The sequence below is a fragment of the Myotis lucifugus genome, unplaced genomic scaffold (genome assembly GCF_000147115.1).
Source record: "Myotis lucifugus unplaced genomic scaffold, Myoluc2.0 scaffold_871, whole genome shotgun sequence".
Taxonomy (NCBI): domain Eukaryota; kingdom Metazoa; phylum Chordata; class Mammalia; order Chiroptera; family Vespertilionidae; genus Myotis; species Myotis lucifugus.
The window spans coordinates 152,990-171,537 of record NW_005871919.1 but is presented as its reverse complement, the minus strand read 5'-3'; the positions used below and the strand labels follow the sequence as shown (position 1 = coordinate 171,537).

Below are 18,548 nucleotides of genomic sequence, written 5' to 3'. Positions count from 1 at the left end.
GAAATCTACTGACCTAAAATGTATTTGTGCATTTATTTATTTGTTTGTTTTTAGATAATTTTTTTATTGGTTTCAGAGAGGAAGGATGAGAATCATTGATCGGCTGCCTCTTGCATGTCCCACACTGGGTATCAAGCCCGCAACCCAGGCTTGTGCCCTGACTGGGAATTGAACTGTGACTTCCTGGTTCATAGGACGATGCTCAACAACAGAGCCACGCCAGCTGGGCAATTTTGTGCATTTATTTTAAAAGGAGTAATGCCTAGCCCTGGCTGGTTTGGCTCAGTGGATGGAGCGTTGGCCTGCAGACTGAAGGGTCCCGGGTTCAATTCTGGTCAAGGTCACATGCCCCATTGTGGGCTTGATCCCCAGTAGGGGGTGTGCAGGAGGCAGCCAATCAATGATGCTCTCTCACTGATGTTTCTACCTCTCTCCCTCTCCCTTCCTCTCTGAAATCAATAAAAAACATATATATATTAAAAAAAATAAAAGGAGTAATGCCTAGGTTTTGGGTTTGATCCCAGGTCGGGGCACATACGGGAGGCAACTGATCAATGTTTCTCTCTCCCCCTTTCTCTCTAAAATCAATAAACATTTCTTCAGGTGAGGATTTTAAAAAAAGAAGTAATGCAGATTGAGTGGTATTTGAATCTTTTTTGAGTCTCCTTTTCTTTTTTTCCTATTTGGCTGGTCTGAAGTGTTTGTTTACTGGTATTTTAAAGTCATAAATGCCTGGTGTGAGGCGAGTGTGAGGCGGGCTTCTTAGGGCCTCCTCCCCAGCAGACAGGGCTCCCGGGCGTTTGGGGCAGGTGGGCTCTGTGCCTGCTGGGGGCGGGCACTCCGTCCTCCAGTCCAGCCACAGGCACTGACGCTGGCTCTTTTTCAGGTGCACGTTCAGGTTCCCGAGCACAAACATCAAGATCACGTTCACTGCCCTGTCCAGCGAGAAGAGGGAGAAGCAGGAGGCACCCGAGTCTCCGGTGAAGCCCGTGCAGGCCCACATCTCGCCCCTGACCATCAACATTCCAGACACCATGGCCCACCTCATCAGCCCCCTGCCCTCCCCTACGGGAACCATCAGGTACGCGGGCCTGCACGGGGATGGCCATGTACGGTCCGTGTCCGCAGCTCTGTCCTCTCCTCCCGCCTTGGTCCTTTCCAGCGCCATGGGGAGTCACAGTGGTGAGCGGGAGCACACAGGGACCTTGTGCCCTTCCCAGGGGCTGGCAGCCGTGGAAAGGAGATGCTGAGGACACTTACAACACCAGACACTATCTGCTCGCAGCTCCCGATATTATGAAACACGCTTCCCAGATGTTCCTAGTTTTTATTACGGGTTCTTTTACTTGTCATGTTGGTCTAAAGTCCGAGATTTTCATTTTCATTTTGAGGTTTTTTGGTTTGCTACAATTTTATGTCAGTTCTGATGACTTGTACTTCGGATTGATGAGTTGGATCCCAGTGAAATGACCAACTTGTGTTCGTCGTCATTTCCCAAGAGAGACTGGGCTCCTCAGGAAGCGGAGGACGGTGCCGTTGGGGTGCACTGTCCCCGGTGGAACCTGAAGCCCAGTACACGGTGTTCAGGCTGTGCCTTGCTCACAGGGGACAGTAGCTGAATGCCAGGTCAAGAGCAGCCACGGGACCCTGCAGGCCGCTGCCCTCCCCCTCCCGACTCGCCCTGACCATCTTGGGTGGCTGGAGGCATGTCCTTCCAGCCTGTTCTCAGCTCCCTGGTAGGGGGCGTGAGCTTGTGCTGTGTCCCTCCCCCAGGCCGGAGCCCTGGAGCCATCACGTGTGGCTCTGTCTTTGGTCAGTTCTAGAACCATCCTGAGCTTCTCTTCCTCACTGGTCAGTGGGGCCGCCTCCTCCTGGGAGGGTTTGTTTTATGATCACGTGATATGACACACGTGGAAGCAAGTCCCCACGTTTCTTGGGGCGATCGTCAGTTTCACAGAGAATGAACGAGTTTATTTTCCATGGGAAATGCTGATGTTCTCTTACTCTAAGTTTGTTTTCCCTGAAACCAGAACAGCTATGGAAGCACGGGTGGTGGTCACTCTGTGGTAGGCTGATGCGACGTCTTTCTCGTCCACAGTGCTGCCAACTCCTGCCCGTCCAGCCCCCGGGGAGCAGGGTCTTCAGGGTACAAAATGGGCCGTGTGATCGCATCTGACCTCAGTCTAATGGCTGACAACTCACAGCCAGAAAACGAAAAGGAAGCTTCGGGTGGAGACAGCCCCAAGGTAACTGCTTCATCGTCTTGAAATAGAACCGGGGCCGTCGTGTAGCCAGCGCCTCGCTGTGTGGCCTGCGTGTCTGGTAGCCTCCCCACGTTGTCTGTCAGTGACGTGCACGTCGGAGTGGATGTGGGCTGGCTCTGGGCTCATTGGTCACTGCTTAGCCTGCTCTCGGGAGTGGGTCTGCTGAGAGCTGAGCACACGGGTACAGGAGAACGCTTCAGCCCTGTGGGGTGACGTCCATTGTGTCCCAATGCTGAAGGTGGTGTGTGAGCACATGTCTGAACACGTATGCACATGAACACAGACACACTAAAAACACCAAGAATCCTAAATTTTAGGACATTTAGTAAAAGGTCTTGATAACTTCAGTACTGTTTTTTTTTTTTTCACTTGAATACAGGATGACTCAAAGCCACCTTATTCCTATGCACAATTAATTGTACAAGCAATTACAATGGCTCCTGATAAACAGCTCACCCTCAATGGGATTTACACGCACATCACTAAGAACTACCCGTACTACCGGACTGCGGACAAGGGCTGGCAGGTAAATCCATTCCAGTTTGTTGCGGAGTGTTCCCCCCAGTGCCTTGTGCTGGTTGAGCTTCCCGCTCAGCTGTGGTGTTTGACCCGGCCCCGAGGAGAAGGTGCCGAGTGAGGGGTGACGTTCCCTTGGGGAGAGGCCGCTGCTGCCAGGCCTTTTCTGACCCTTGGTGCCCAGGGGAAGGCATGGTGGTTCCAGAAAACCGCTCAGCCTCCCTTTCCACTGTCACCACCCCCACGGGGCGGGGGAGGCGGGGGGGCTGCTGGTTCTCTTCGATTTGGCCGTCACGTCATGTCTGAAATGGGGGAGTTAGCCCAGCATTGTTCTGTCTCCCTTACGCATGCCGTCTGCTGAGGTACCTCGCTTTTAGAAGTTTGCCTAGAGACAGTTTTCAAACTGTTTACTGAGGAACCCTTCTTCAAAGCTATCTTCCTGGTTAGCCAGGACGTAAAACATGAGTGCCCCGCGGCCCACTAAAGTGGGGAGCCCACCTGCCTGTCCGCCTGCGCTTCAACCCATTCCTGGGGTGTCTGGAACCAGGGCCTCCTCAGAGGACACTTTGAAATCATTGCATAATATTTGCATGGTTTAGCTTTTTAATTTAGTTTCATTTTTAAACCTTTACATTGTGTAGGTTTTTTCTGTGGTCTGTTGTGTATTTACTGGGTATGTATACACAGTAGGATCTCTGTCATTCAGACAGTGTGGGAAAGGGTAAGTTTGAAGTCTAGAATATTAAAGCATAATGAGAGAGAGAAGAAATGCACGTTTCTAACTTTCAAATTCATGAAGTAACCAGGAATGGCTAGATTCCTTTGAGGCTTAATGAGTAAATGATCTTGTGACAAATGTGTCTGTTGAACCATAACCAGATGATGTAGGCGAGGGCGGGGGACCCTTTTCTGTTTAGTGGGAGGTAAGAACTGACTTCTTCCGCCTGCAGAGGTGCATGTGTGAGTCAAAGCAGGCTCCCAGCCCAGCCCCGAGTGCTTCCTGTCTCAGGGTCCTAGTCAGGCAAGTCTGCAGTGGGGGGACCAGCCTCCCCCCGGCCAGGGTGCTCCCAGCGGGCGGCCTTCCTGGTGGCAGTGAGCGGCTGGCAGGTCTCTCCCAGTTGCCCGATGAACCCTCGCAGAACTTGCCGGACTTTAGCTGGACAGCGAGGCTGGGCTTCGGAAGGAGCGGGCGACAGAGCAGGACGTGTGGCTGCCGTGGAGCTCAGCTCCCCGTGTGCGGTTCTGATGCTGTGAAAGCCAGTCGGCTGGGCTTGATGGAGGGAGAGTTTCCGGCCAGAATTAAGGACCCACTTCCCTTATGGTCGTATTTCCCCATGTGTCCCAACATCATCCATCTGAGTGAGAGCTGCTTCTGAGCATCAAAAGGGTTTCTCGTTAAAGGCGCCGAGGGACCAGGGCCATGGCCGTGGCGAGGGGGACGCCCCGGTGCCCGGTTGCTGCTGTCTCCGGGGAGTGACTTGTCAGACCCCCCCTCTGTTGAACTATGTCTTTAACGCTTGTTTTTATTGAAACGTCTTCTTTTCTGTCCAGATGAAGGTCGCAAGGGCGACTGTGCCTCTTGCTGTGTAAGGCTGCTCCGGGACAGTTCACGCCTCCTGCCTCCAGCTGCTCTAGCGGGAAGGGGTTCCTGCTGCAGCCCCCCCTTTGCCTTAAGGACACACCCCCTCCAGTTCTCTTTCCACGGCGCCATAGTCCTAGCTCTCGCCTGGGCCGCACGTGCCCTTTCACTGTCAGGAGAGTCTCTGGGCTGCTCTTCCCAACGTCGTCCCTCCTCCTCTCAGCCAAAGCCCTTACCATTCTGCAGCCGGTTTTAGAAAAGAGCAGATCCTTTTTCTTTATCAATGTGGTTTCCAGGTTGTGTCCTGGCCTGGGGCGGGGCGGGAGGTGGAGCGTGGTGTGGGTTCCTGAGGTGTCGACACTGCCCACCACCCGTTTTGAGCCCTTAATGGGAGTCAACAGCTGCCTTTCAGACTGACTTTTGATTTCTAGCGTTGTGCGCCCATGGCAAGACTTTTGTATTAATCCAGAGGAAATTCTAGGATAAACAGGATGATCTAGGAACCTGTCCGCAGAGATGGCACGCTTCTCCCCTCTGGTTGTATATTTGTGCCAAAATGTTTTCTTAGGATTTACAATGACAGCTTCCCAGCCCAAGGTGAAGGTGTTTGTTGTGACCATGAGTCTGAGAATTCTGGGGCCCTCGGCTTCTGAACGGACCAGAGCTGGTTTCTTCCCGTCGAGGGCGTGCTCTCTGCTCTGTCCTCTGGAAGGTGCTGGCTGTGTCTCTCGTTCCCAAGTTTCTTTACAAGCACTTTCTGTGCAAAGCAAACACTTGAGTGCTCAGTGCTGAGTGTTGGTGACTAGACAAACTGCCCTTGAGAAACGGAGTCTACGTGGGAAGGACCTCAGGGAGGACCGTGCAGAGGAGTCTGAGGGACCGTGTGCCTCTCCTCTGGGTCAGCGGAGGGCAGGAGGTGCCGGCTCCCAGTCTCGGCAGCAGCCACCGTTGGGGTTTGGGAGAGGGGTGCTCTGTGTGAGGCCCTTTCCTCAGTGTAGTTTTAAGAATAGTAACTGCCTTTTCTGTGAGCACGGTATCAGCTTCTGCACCACTGGAGTCCGAGCCAGTGTGGTTTAATGGAGCTTCGTTCGATCAAATTACAGAGGCTTTGCCCTGGCCGGGTAGCTCAGGTGGTGAGAGTATTGTCCCGGGACCCCACGGCTGTGGGTTTGATCCCTGCGGGCACATGCATGAGTCAACCAATGAATGCAGAAGTGCAACAACAAATCGATGTTTCTCTCCCTCCCTTCTTTCTCTTAAAAAAAGCACAAAGGCCTTATTAAATGAATGTAGAAACGTAGTTGCTTCATCCTGTTGTGTCTGCATTAAGTGCCTCATGTTACTTCCTCACGTTTCCTGTCTTACTGGCTGGAAAGTCACAGGGGATCCTGGGGCTCTTTGCCCCTGAGGTGTCGTTAGGGTGGAGAGGGGGTGAGACCCCACTCTGGGCCTCTGACATCTCAGAACAGAAAGCAGCCGCTCCCTGTCTGGGAACCTGCTCTGCAGGGGCTTCGCCTGGAGGGGGAGCAGCAGCCTGGAGACCCTGGTCTTGGCTTCTCTCTGTGGGTCCCCCTGTGCCCAGGTCCTTCCCCTCCCGGCAGCTGCACACTGGCCCTGCAGTGACGGTCAGACACCATCCTGCCCTGGCACTTGGCGGCCACTTGTGCAGTCCCGCTCGGTGGCCAGGCTCCCAGAACAGTTGGAGGAACTCTGGGCCCGGCGGCGGCTGCGGGTGGCCTTGCTCACGGTGCTCTGCAGTGTGTCACCGTCTGGCTGTGCCTTCTCCACCGGCAGCCTTGGAACATGTCTTCTCCAGACTTTAAAAGGCCTGAGTACAGTTGGAGGACTGTCTTGTCTTTATGGGGCAGATTTGGTTTTCTGCAGGAATTGATTGAAAGGTTTTGGTTGGTTATCAGCTAAAGCCTATGATAAAACAGTCTAGCAAGTACCTGTGGTTATTAAAATATTACAAATCTCATATACATTTGTTTATAGAAATTTCATAACTCACACCACCCAGCTGGCTCCTTCGTGTTGCCAGTGTAGTAACGGATGCCGTGTCCTTCAGTCTCCGCCGCGCCCTGTGGCTGGTGCCCTTGAGCGGGCACTTGGATTGTGTGCAGAAGTCTTTGCCACGTCCTGATGACTGAGCCCTCTCTGGCGATTCAGAAGTTGAGGCCATGGCTGCATTTCTAGCAGAAGGTTAATTGGGGAATTTAGAAATGATGTTTGGATAACCCAGACTTTTACTTTTATTACCATTGAGGAACCTGGGTAGTGTGTTCATTTAATGTGAACATTGATGTACCAGTGAAGCATGAACGAGCTGAGTGTGGGGCTCTCGGCCAGCTCGGCCAGGTGTGCTGCAGCCGTTCCTCGGGGTGCAGTGGAGTTTGCCCAAAGGCATTTCTCTCCACCCTGAGCCAAGCTCCTTGATGCAAGGATGGGCGGGAGCTGAGGCCGAGTTCCCCGCCTGCCTCGCGCGGTCGGTCGGGTGAGGCTCAGGTAGAAGCTGCTCCCGGACACGGTGTCACTGACACTTGGCAGCCGTGGGCTCATTTTCCCTGTGCTGCTCGGCCCACTGCTTGGTACTGGCGGAGCTCACTGTGGATGGCTGTGACGGCGTCTGAAAGCGAATTCTGTGCCTCAGAAAGGATAGTAAAGGATCGGCTTGTCTGGGCTCAGTTGTCTGTCAGGGCGAGGGCGGCAGGAAAGACAAGTGGCCATAGTGATGGCCTCGGTTTCCCTCCTGGAAAAAAGGTGGCAGCTGACATTTTCCCGTTGGATTTAGCGCTTTCCTTTCCTCGTGGAGTAGTCCTGGCCCTCCTGCTGAGGCCCCCAGCCCCCCCTGTCTGCTCACTCGGGAGGGACCGTGCCCCCAGCACATGCTGCTTTCAGACTTCCCTGCCCTCTGCAGGAGCCTGGCACCAAGGGTTCTGCTGTGCAGGGCACTGAAATGAAGCACATTTTTATTTCTCAGCAAAGAAATATATGAATTCTATGTATTTTTTTTATGTTTCATAGAATTCAATTCGCCACAATCTCTCTCTGAATCGTTATTTCATCAAAGTACCACGTTCCCAGGAAGAACCAGGCAAAGGCTCATTCTGGAGGATAGATCCTGCTTCTGAAAGCAAATTAATAGAGCAGGCTTTTAGGAAAAGACGGCCTAGGGGCGTGCCTTGCTTTAGAACCCCTCTGGGACCGCTCTCGTCTAGGTAAGGAAAAAAGACAAACAAAAAGACCTCACTTCATGGTCAGTAATTTACCTTCGATGTATTGGTCAATTTTCCTTTGGAAAATGAAAGGAGTACCAAATGCATTATGATGAAATGTTGGGATGGGGATTTGGAAAGAAAGTGTTGGATGCTCTGTGTTTGTTTCCACTGTCGGAAACAATTCAGATTGTTTGTAAAGTTTTATTTAAATTTGTTTCCATGTAGCAGTTGCTGCTTCATTGAACTCATTGGTATTGTAATATGATGAGTCACAATGTATCATTTCAGATTGATCAATACTGTGTTTTCCTTTCCCTTGGCCTGTGGAAGCTCTTTAAAGCTACCTTGTAGCTGCTTAAACTGGATCAAATTATACAGTGTTAATTGCCCGAGTTTAAAATGACGCATTTTTAACTTCATTAATGGATACTGTTTTTAAACAAAAAAGAAATGACAATCACATAAGTCTGCAGCTCCCACCAGCTTGCACACTGCCTGCTGCCTGACCAGTGGGCACTGCTTACGCAGGGCGGCAGCCCACCTCCGTGGCTGTGCGGCCTGCGCTGGGCAGGGGCAGCGGCGCCCCAGGACACGGTGCCCCTGGCACAGACAAGCGGGTCTTCGCTGAGTGTCCCCTCAGTCACAAGTGTCCACAGAGAAAGTAAGATCATGGAATCACGGGCAGAAGACCAGTGACACCCCTTTTGCAAAATACATTGTGAAGAAACGAGGCAGCGCGGCGAGCTTGACCTTTAAGAACCCCTGTCTCCTCTTTGGCTGCAGAAGTGCCCCCGCCTCTCCTAACCACGCCGGCGTGCTGTCTGCCCACTCCAGCGGGGCCCAGACCCCCGAGAGCCTGTCGCGGGAAGGGTCGCCGGCCCCCCTGGAGCCCGAGCCTGGCGCCTCACAGCCCAAGCTGGCTGTCATCCAGGAGGCACGGTTTGCCCAGAGTGCACCAGGTGAGGCGGCGGGAGGAGGAATGGGAGGCTTGGTTCCCTGGTGCCTGACACCGCACAGGACCTGAGCGCGGTCTCCCGGGCTCTGGGCATTCCTGCAGGTGACACTGTCTGCAGTAATTTTGAATTAAGCTGTTTCTTAGTTAGTTGCTTCATCATTTAAAAATTTATGAAAAAGATACACCCCCAAAAGAGAATAACAAATTAGACATTGATTGATTAGCAGCAAAAAAACGTCCATTTGATGATTGGTGAGCATTTTGCAGTTTACTTATAAAGTCACAGTGCAGAATAAAAACGTGCCCTGGGGATTAAAAACAAACAGAAGTGAGGAGTGTGTCCACATTACTAATCTTCCGGTTCCTCGTTGGTCGGTGAGTGTGCGCTTTGCTGTATTGGAATTCCTGGCCCCTGACCAGCCTGGTCCTGTCATCTGTGTCTCCTTGACTCAGAGGCTGGTGCAGGCTCATCGCGGCCTCGTGTCCCGACCTCTCGTTCCCTGGCTCGGGGGTGAGGGGAAGGCTGAGCCAGGGGAGCATGGCCCTCAGCCGGGCCTCCATGGGCAGCCTCCGCCCATTCCTGTGTCCAAATTGTTTTCGTGAGAAGAAAACTGTAGGAAGAGCTGTTGTAAGAAATGTGAACAGAGCAGATGTTGCGTTGCTGGCACTTGGGTCTGTGAAGGAAACGTCCCTGATGAACTGCAGGTCTCACCGTGAGGGACTTTACTGTGACCGGTGGACGGGGCCTGCCCTGTTCTGTCGGTCAGTCCGCGTGTCGTCAGGTTTGGGGAAACGGGTGGGAGGGACACGGGACCCAGCCTCACTCCTCTCCGCCCTCCCCCAGGCTCCCCGCTGTCCAGTCAGCCCGTGCTAATCGCCGTGCAGCGGCCGCTGCCCCCGACCATCAAGCCCGTCGCCTACACTGTCGCTGCCCCTGTGACCACCTCGACCTCCCAGCAGCCCGTCGTGCAGACGGTGCACGTCGTCCACCAGATCCCAGCGGTGTCCGTCACCAGCGTGGCCGGACTGGCCCCAGCGAACACGTACACGGTCGCCGGGCAGGCTGTGGTGGCACAGACGGCCGTGCTGGCCCCTCCGAAAGCGGAGCCGCAGGAGAACGGAGACCACCGAGAAGTGAAAGGTGAGCCCTGTCCCAGCTCCAGAAGCCACAGCCCTCCCGGCCCCGCGTCCCCGTGCTCCTCACTGTGGGAGAGCAGGCTGCTGGCCCAGGGCTTTCCTGTAAGCGGGGGAGGGTCTCAGCGCCCGCAGTGCAGTCCGTGCCATGGCTGCTCTTTTCATTTCAGTGAAAGTGGAACCTATCCCTGCGCTGAGCCAGGCCACCCTGGGCACTGCCAGTCGGGTCATCCAGACGGCACAGACCACCCCCATCCAGACAGTCACCATCGTGCCGCAGCCACCTCTAGGTCAGCACCAGCTTCCAATAAAAACTGTAACACAGAACGGGACTCACGTGGTGCCAATCCCCGCAGCCGTGCACGGCCAGGTGAACCACGGTAAGCAGCGGGCACCCTCCCCTCCTTTCCGAAGGGCACGCTCAGCGTTCCCGTCCGACTGTTAGCACAACGGTTAGAGCCCCAACCCCGCAGACTCTGGCCGTGCTGGTGGGAGTGGCTCTCAGGATCCCCGTGGAGGGGCCGAGCGGAGGAGCGTCTGGAACAGCCTAGAGAAGAGTGCTCCCCCTTGGTGTGCGGACTTGCCTGTGGCCTAGAAGCAGCCTGAGGCTTGGGAGGTGTCCCTGCGGTGTCCTCGCTGACCTGTGCCGGGCAGTGTCCCCCAGGGGAGTGTCGGGCGTGGTCGTGTGGACGGCTCACTGAAGCCTGTGGGTGTCGCTGTCCACCGGGTCCTGATGGGGTGTGTGGAGAAGACAGACAGATGGAGGGGCTTGGCTCTGGGATAAGAGACAGAGGCGTCTTGGTATTTTTGTCAATGGGATTGTTTTTTCATTTCCTTTTTAGTTTGTTCATTGTAGAGAAATACAGCGGGTTTTTGTTTTGATCTCATCCCCTAAGCTGCTGCGTTCGTTTTCTCGTGTGATTTGTTGGATTTTCTATGTAAGACACGTCCCCTGCCAGTGGAGACAGCCCGGCTTCCTCTTCCTGTGTCCTGGCCGGGGACAGCGCAGAGGCGGGCCCTCCTCGCCCTCCTCCCAGGGGAGCATCAGCTTGCACCCCGAGGCTGATGCTGGCTGCAGGGCTGTCCTGTCGGGACTGGAGGATGCTGGGAAATTTCCCTTCTGCTGCTGCTTTGCCCGTAGTTTGTCGTGAAAGGTGCTGCGTCCCATCCAGTCCTTTTCTGTGTGAGGAGGACCCAGGGGTTCTTCCCTCTGTTCCTTGTGTTCCTGGCATGAGCCCCACGTGGTCGTGGTGAGGAGCCTTCGACAGGGTGCGACCTGGGTTTGCTGAAGCTCGGTGGAGGGTGTTTGTATCCGTGTTCGTCAGGGATGCTGGTTGGCTGTTTTCCCGCAGTGTTTCTGGCAGCTTCTGGGGCTGCTCTCCCCACTGGACGGGGTTCTGGGCTCTGTGGGGGCAGAGCTGTCACTTCTCCAGGCCCCTGTGTGCTCGTCCTTCTCGGGGGGTGAGGCGCCGCAGGTCCTCTGCTGCCGGGCCCCACGCCCTCGGGCCTGAGGGTGGAAGGGCAGGACCCCCCAGAGGACGCTGCTGCCTGGGTCATGCGTGCCAGGTGTGCGCTGTCGTCTCTGGCTCCCTCAGCCCAGTCCTCCTCTCCCTTAGAGGCCGTGGTGCTTTCTCAATGCAGGGCCACCCTCTGTTCACCGCCTGGAGCTTGCTGGGGGCCCAGAGCCTGGGGCAGGTGGAGACGCTGTGCCCAGCAGGGACGCCCCATGTTGGCCTACGAGGAGGGAGGGCCCGTGGTTGCGGTGGAAGCCAGGGAGAAGCTGGGAGCCGGAGCCCCGTGCCTGCTCCCTCCTCCTGTGTGGAGAGGTCGGCATCCGGCACGGAGGGGGGTCAGGGCTCCTTGGCCATCACAGCAAAGCCATCTGCTGTTGGGCCCACCTTTGCCTCACCCTGAGCCTCAGTCTCCCCTGGGTTCTGTCAGGATGGCGCACTCTCCGGTGATAAAAACGAAGTCAGCTGTTACCAGAACGCCCACCGTCAGCCCCGGGCAGAGGGCGGCAGGGTTACCCGCTCAGTCCCCGCAGGGCACATGCCCAGGTTGTGGGTTTGATCCCTGGCTGGGGTGTGTAAACATGGATCAGGGCAACAGATCCATGTTTCTCTCCCTCTCCCTTCCTCTCTCACTAAAAAATCAATTAAAAAATATATTTTTTAAGTATCTTAAGAGCCTGGCTGGCGTGGCTCAGTGGTTGAGCGTCGACCCAGGAGCCAGGACGTCACTGTTCAATTCCTGGTCAGGGCACATGCCTGGGTTGTGGCATCCCCAGTGTGGGGCATGCAGGAGGCAGCCGATGCATGATTCTCTCTCATCGATGTTTCTCTCTCTCAAGTCAATAAAAAATATATTTTAAAAAATGCATCTTAAGAAAAATAACCCACAACCATGCAGTCTATTTGCCCAGGCTCCTTCCCCTCGGCCATCAGGGTTGTGCAGGTCACAGGGGAAGCTGACATAGGCAGAGCCCGGGTCTGACTCACTGTCTCTCTGCAGCAGCGGCGAGTCCTCTGCACATGCTGGCGACACACGCCTCAGCCTCGGCCTCCCTGCCCACCAAGCGCCAGAATGGAGACCAATCAGAGCAGCCGGAGCTGAAGCGGGTCAAGACTGAAGACGGCGATAGCATCGTCATCGCCCTGAGTGTGGACACGCCTCCAGCGGCCACGAGGGAGAAGGGCGTCCAGAACTAGCGGCCGAGAGCTTTCTAACTTTCCTGTCAACTCTGGTGCCAAAAGGAGACACTGCCCATCCCGACGCTGGAGCGCCTGCTCTCGGGGGCAGAGGCCTGCGGTTGGACTTCATGTCAGCACTGAAACAAGACCCAGGTGGCCTTACAACTCCTTTCAGACAAAACTCACACCTGAACTTGGAAACCACACAGGCAGCCTGGTGCCGGCAGTGTCTCCGCCCAGCGCTCACCTTTTAACCCCGAGCAGACTCTCGGGCCTTCCGAGTGAGGATGAGGATGAGGCCCGGTGCCGGCGCATCGTCCTGACAGGCCCGCCTTGGGGCCAGCGCAGGAGCCCCCACCCCCTCCAAGGACCCCCAGGGCTGGCAGGGGAGACAGTATTTTGTTGTTCACACTTGGAACTAGAGTATTTGGGGTGTACTTTCTTTCTTTACAAAAGAATGGGTCTTTGGCATTTCAGATCACTCCATTCTACTTGGAAACTTTGGAATCACAGGACCTTTCGTGTGGGTTTCATTTGGAGAAAAGAAACAACGAGGTTCTGTTTGTTTTCGTTGTTTGCTCTCCGCCTGTGGGAGGACTGACTGTCCATCGGGAGGAGCGACGAGAGGACGACTGCCCGTTTCCTCAGAGCAGCTGCTGATGAGCGTGCTCCTCCAAGTCGGGGTGGGACGGACAGGACGCGGCCGGCTGCATGGATGAACTGCTGGGCTGCGGGCTGCACTTAACTGTTTCTCTTTCTTGCTACTTTTTGTTGTTTCTTTGTGTTGACTTGGTCCCTGGCATAATTTTCCACTCTAAGTAAAACAAGTCTCCTCAGTATTGTGTGTTTAAAATAACAGAACTATTCCTACTTTATTGGGGGAGGGGGGTAATTCAGTCTTTTGTCTCACGCCCTCTCACCTGTCACCGCTCTCTTGGTGGCATGTCCGCTCTTTTAGGTGCTGTCACCGGGTCAGCACCGTCTGACCAGCTGTCTCCCCAGCTCTGGCCCACGCACCCAGAGCAGCTGCTGGGCTGAGCAGAAACTCCGTGTTAATACAAGAGCCTGAGAAGCAAGCGCCCTGTGGTTAAGCATGGGAAACATCTAGGTCGTTTTCTGATTTGTGATAGGAAATTCCATCACCCTTCGAAACTGAATCCGCTGAGGCCGACTTCTCTCCTACAGAAACAGAAGCAGGAGGACGGGAGACACAGGTGAGAGAATGGAAAGAAGGCACCTCCCGGCCTTGGCTCGGCTCCTCCGGAAGGAAACCACTCGCCTTTCCAGAGTGTCTGGGGGCTCAGGGCTGAGCAGCCGGGCAACTAGGAGGGCTCTGGCCTTATTGTGAATTTTTAAATGTCATCATCATAACGTTATTTATTTAAATGTAGTTATTTTGGTATTTAATTTTTTTTTAAGAGAGGAAAAAAACCCTGTATTTTCCTGATGGAATGAAATGGCTCAGAATGGTATATTTAGGCAATTTTAAAACATTTATTATTTACCTAAAGACCAAATATGATAAATCTGTTCTAAGTATTGTGTGTCAATCCAAAGTATGGAGCTGTCACAATGTTACTGCAGATCATGCATATTAAAAATTATGAAATTACTGCAAATAGCTTGGTTTATAACTCAGCCATTTAACAAATAAAACGGAACCAGCTGGTGAATGAGAGGCCACGTGTGTGACAGTGGCAGAATCTCACTTGCAGATCCGCGCACGGGCGGGCACCTCAGGGCGCAGCCTGCACCTCCAGGCACGTTACCAACACCCGCGTGTGTGTGGACTTGCCTCGTTATTCAGGTTTGCAGTTTTCAAAGTATTTCCGGCTGTGCTGTGGGGTCGGGTGCTCTGAAGGGCCCAGCCCCGCTTGTCATGCTGGTGCCCGACTGTGAGCTCCCGGCAGGTGAATGCACAAGGCCACCCGTGGGGAACTTGGCTTGGGCAGCAGTGACCGGACACACCGTGTCCTCCTGGAGGCGTGTCCACGCAGAAACCGACCTGTCGCCACCACGGAAGACCTGGGCAGATCCTTCCTACTCAGCCCAGTCCATCCGTTGGTTATTTCTGAGCCCAAAACATCGATCTTACGGGTCCGGAGGAATTTCTGCTGGGATGATGACCTAGTTCTCAGGTTTTAGAGAGGATAGTTTTCCACTCTAAGGCAGCTAGAGGGCCTTTTCCCTTTTCACTACCTCACCTAGTTGGCTCATTAATTGGCTCGTAGAAATTTAAAAATATTAAGAAGACCAGAGAAAACATGGATTAGAAAACTACCACATTCCAAGTAAGTGTTTTTCAATTTACCTCTGAATTCTCAAGAGCCCTCAACATACAAGGGCCACTGAGCTGTGTCCCTGCTGGAGGCCTGGTGCCAAACAGTGCATGTGTGACACAAGACCCCGCCCCCAGCTGTCCACTGGTAGCTCCTAAAGTCTTATTTCAAGAAACTTCTACTTTGACTTTTACCAAACATCTGAGCTCCCTGAGGGACTAGAAACGTCATTTCTGCAGCTTTGCCCTGAACCACACAAAAATACAAAAGGGAAGCTCACACGTGGCCTACAAGGCGTGGTACATTCCGGGTGTCTGCGTGCTGGCGCTGATCTGGTGGCAGGGTCCTCACGCAGACAGCTGAGCTCCGTAAATACACCGCCCCTCGTCCTCCACTGGAACCAGTGTAGCCGGGAGCCGTGGTCAGCGGTGGGGTGGTGCCAGGATTTGGAAGTCCGTGCTCTGTGACACGGGAGATAAGTGAATCTTCAGTCCCAACCGCCACTATCCAGAGGCATAGTGGTGGTCTGTGTGCAAAGATTTGAAATCTTAAAGTACTGAGTTCCTGAAATCCAATAAAATATTTTTATTAATTTTGATTGAATACAGAGTATCATTGTCATTTAATAAACTTAAACAGGCATTTCTTTGTTGGTTTTTTACTTTATGCTCTTTCCTGAGCACGCCAAAGGCCGAGAGCTCCGAGCGAGAGGGAAGGAGTCCTGAACAGCATGGCATGGAGGCTCCCGGGGAGCGAAATGAAGCTAAAAGTGAGCGTTCAAGGACAGAGTTCACATGGAATGTTTCATTCCCTACACTGATGCCCTAATTTAATTTAAAACAAGTCATATTCGCAGAGAAAACTGCTCATGATATACTCGGACTGTGTATCCCAACAAACGGAAGCATTCAAATGGTTTTCCCCAGATGTTACACTTGTAGTAGATGCTTTAAAAAGCATCACGATCTGATCGATCTGATCGTCCCCTTCTCCCAGGAAAAGCTCCTCTGGGGACTCATTAGGTTCACTTTGTGGAAGGTAAACATCCCAGAGGGGACTCTGCCTTGACTCACAAAAAGAGGTTGAGTGGAGGAGCCTGCACTTCCGATGCAGGAAACCATCCAGCAGGAGCCTGTGAGTCCTGCAGGGGCCGCCGCTCGTCTGCAACAGAAGACGCTGGCACAGGACAAGCCTCTGTGCAACCGGTCCCCACACAGCGAGTTCCGGGCTGGACGGGAGGTGGGAGACCCTCCAGGGCAGCGACTGGGACTGCAGCGCTGGCGCGGGGTTCGCACTTCCACGCTAGATGGGCACACCTCACCCCTGGCTGCTTCCCCCTGTGCTTACATCACAGCCACGCAGAAGAGACAAACCTGAGGGTGCAGGTGTCCTGACCTAGAAATGTCTGTCAGAGGCCCCGAGGGGTAAGCACACTGCCCCTGCGTCCCAGGGGCCACAACAACCAGCGCTGACAGTGGGAAACCCTCTCCCTCACGCTGGCCAGTGTCCTGGGAAGGACCCGACAGACCATGGGGTCATGCAGCTGCGTCCTGTGAGCCGAGGACGGGGGAGGGGGGGTCCCTGTCACGCTTCTCTCTCACCATTTTGGCCTCACAGTGGACCCAGTCACAGGGAATATGCAAAATCAAAGGGAGGCAAAAACCTGAGCATTTTAGCCAAAGGACTAGGAGAAGGGGTGCCTGGGAGTTGGCAAATGTGGGGGACAGCATGGCAAATATGGAATTAGAGAAGGATCCCTAAAGCCGCACAGGACATGCTGGGTTCAGCTGAGCTGCACAAGCCTGGCACTGACCTGGGGAGGCAGAGACCTGGTGACCTGACCTACCTCACGGGCTGTGCAGCTATGGGCCCGAAGAGCAGCACAGGCTTGGAAAACACTAGAACCACAGCCCGTGCCGTTTGCACCTAACAAAAAAGAATCAACATTCTCTAGAAGATTTTAATAGGACTCAGTCTCATAATATACAAATGTCTACAAAATAATCCAAAGATCCAGGAAAATCTCTAAAGCAGCAGTCGCCAACCAGCGGTCCGTGAGGTCCGAAAGGCTGGCAGCCGCTGCTCTAAAGGGCCCTGAAAATTAATAGATGTCAACCTCCGTGTGCTGAGGTAACGAGAAATACGTCAGCACTTTCTACAGCTCTAACCATTACAACATAGTCCACGAAGGGCAAATGCTCTTCAAATGAACCAAAAGTTACCCCAAATAGGATTAACTCAACAACAATGTCAAGACATCCTTGACCACAAGTGGACTTTCTTCCTTGAAGGCAGACAGGAACAGTGTCACCACACACAGAGCAACAACACGGAGTAACTGCAGATTTCTCCACGTAACTGGGAAACTTTAAAGGCTGACGTAACGGTCACTCAGAATACTATACCCACAGAAAATATCAGGAATAAAGATGAAATAAGATACTCTTAGATGAAGGAAAACTAAGAGAATTCTCAGTAGAACTCCAAAAGAAATGCTAAAGGAAGTTCTTCAGGCAAAAAGTAAACAATAAACTGGGAGCTTCAGGAAGATCCACAGAAATGGTAAATATTTTGTGCAAATATTAGAAACGAATTTTTCCTCTTCGGTTCTTTCTGTCTGACTGTAAGGTCTCTGCATTGCACTGGAAGTGATAAAACATTAATTCTGAAGGAGACTGAAAAGGTGCCTTTACTAATAATTCTTAGTGAAGATAAAGTGAAAAGCCAACAGGTAAGGTGAAACGGAATGCTGGAAACTTTTCAAGACCGACCTTAGAGACACGGTGGGTCCAGTCCCAGACCCTGCAGTAAAGCAAATATTGCAATACCTTGAGCCCCAGTGTCCTGATTTCCCAGTGCAGTTACCAGCTTACACTGCAGCCCACTGAGTGTGCAGCTCGGCGGTTCCCTGGAGACGGAGGAAACGGCAGGGATTTCTTCATGGGCCCGAGGTGTTGGGGGTGTGAGTGTGACTGCCCAGCACTGAACACACCACACGCACTGGCCTATACGCCTCATAATGGCTAACTGTAGCACATGAATTTTCCTACAATAAAAACATAGAAAACGTAAGGCCTAGGTATCACTAGCAAAGTCTACCAAACGTGGAAAAAACAAATTCTTCAAGAATTTAGCAGAACACCTACCTGGTGAGGATGCGGACCCCGCCGCGCGGACCTGGGACACGCGAGGCCACAGCACTCAGGAACTGTTCCTGCGGCAGCTTGGAAAGTTGCACCACAGAAATCGCACTCTTGATAATTCACCCAAAACAAAAGACGTGACATTCAGCACTTTCTCCAGGCAATTCTGAGTGTTCAGAGCAGCATCTGTATCTCCCAAATCTGGAAACATCCCAAAGGCCCTCAGTGCCATTTGGGGTTGGAGCAAGTTTTGCTGCCATTTCAGTCACTTGTAAAGGAAAGGGAGGCTTAACTTTAGCCCCGTAGCCAGAGGGCCCCTAATAATCTGGTAGGAGATGGAAGACGCACCCCTCCACCCCCCCGCCCATAACGTGCAGTTCCCAGCGCTCACAGAAACTCCCTCCCCGCCCCCCCCCCCCCCCCCCGGGGACATCAAGGGAAGAATCGTGAGGGGGGCACTCCCTTTTAGACGGAGCTCCATACGTTGGTTTATGTCTCCATTTGTGGGGTGTTTTTTTAGTTCTAGAGCGCTCGCGGAGAGGATCTCTGACGGGTACGGGATAGATTTGTGGGTTAAACCCTACGCAAGAAGAGATACTATCTCATCGCCACTGTGCGCGTCTATGAATTAAAACCCGTTTATTAAATGGTCAAAGCGGTCCCGAGGAGGGGCGTCCTCAAGAGAAGAGTGCTTCCCTCGCAACAGAAGGGCCCACATGTGATTTCTGGCAGGAGAGAAGTCATTTGGAGTGGGGGCACATCCCCATGAG

General features: G+C 53.4%; 1 protein-coding gene and 1 long non-coding RNA gene across 3 annotated transcripts; one reads left to right on the top strand and one right to left on the bottom strand.

The window, feature by feature from the left end:
* Positions 1–785: 785 nt before the first annotated feature.
* FOXK2 (forkhead box K2) lies at positions 786–13,969 on the top strand. Of its 2 annotated transcripts, none has more exons than XM_023747417.1 (8): positions 786–1,081; positions 2,099–2,246; positions 2,644–2,790; positions 7,384–7,577; positions 8,361–8,536; positions 9,377–9,673; positions 9,837–10,046; positions 12,181–13,969. In XM_023747417.1, the coding sequence occupies exons 1-8, from the start codon at positions 1,035–1,037 to the stop codon at positions 12,372–12,374; spliced, it is 1,413 nt and encodes a 470-aa protein (XP_023603185.1). In that variant the 5' UTR covers positions 786–1,034; the 3' UTR covers positions 12,375–13,969. The 2 variants fall into 2 exon arrangements, with proteins under 2 accessions (XP_023603185.1, XP_023603184.1); XM_023747416.1 differs by having other exon boundaries at positions 801–1,081; positions 12,178–13,969.
* Positions 13,970–14,862: 893 nt separating this feature from the next.
* On the bottom strand, positions 14,863–18,114 carry LOC111824067. The gene is made up of 3 exons (XR_002827171.1): positions 17,782–18,114; positions 17,464–17,681; positions 14,863–15,199 (listed from the first exon to the last, which is right to left on the bottom strand). It is a non-coding gene; the product is annotated as an uncharacterized LOC111824067 (long non-coding RNA).
* Between the last annotated feature and the right edge of the window lie 434 nt (positions 18,115–18,548).

What these genes read in the sequence shown, in the direction of transcription:
- FOXK2 (XM_023747416.1), top strand. Translation starts at nt 1,035, where the DNA reads ATGGCCCACCTCATCAGCCCCCTGCCCTCCCCTACGGGAACCATCAG. An exon ending in TCCCCTACGGGAACCATCAG is followed by an intron (nt 1,082 to 2,098) that starts GTACGCGGGCCT and finishes TCTCGTCCACAG; the next exon opens with TGCTGCCAACTCCTGCCCGT. An exon ending in CTGGGACCGCTCTCGTCTAG is followed by an intron (nt 7,578 to 8,360) that starts GTAAGGAAAAAA and finishes CTTTGGCTGCAG; the next exon opens with AAGTGCCCCCGCCTCTCCTA.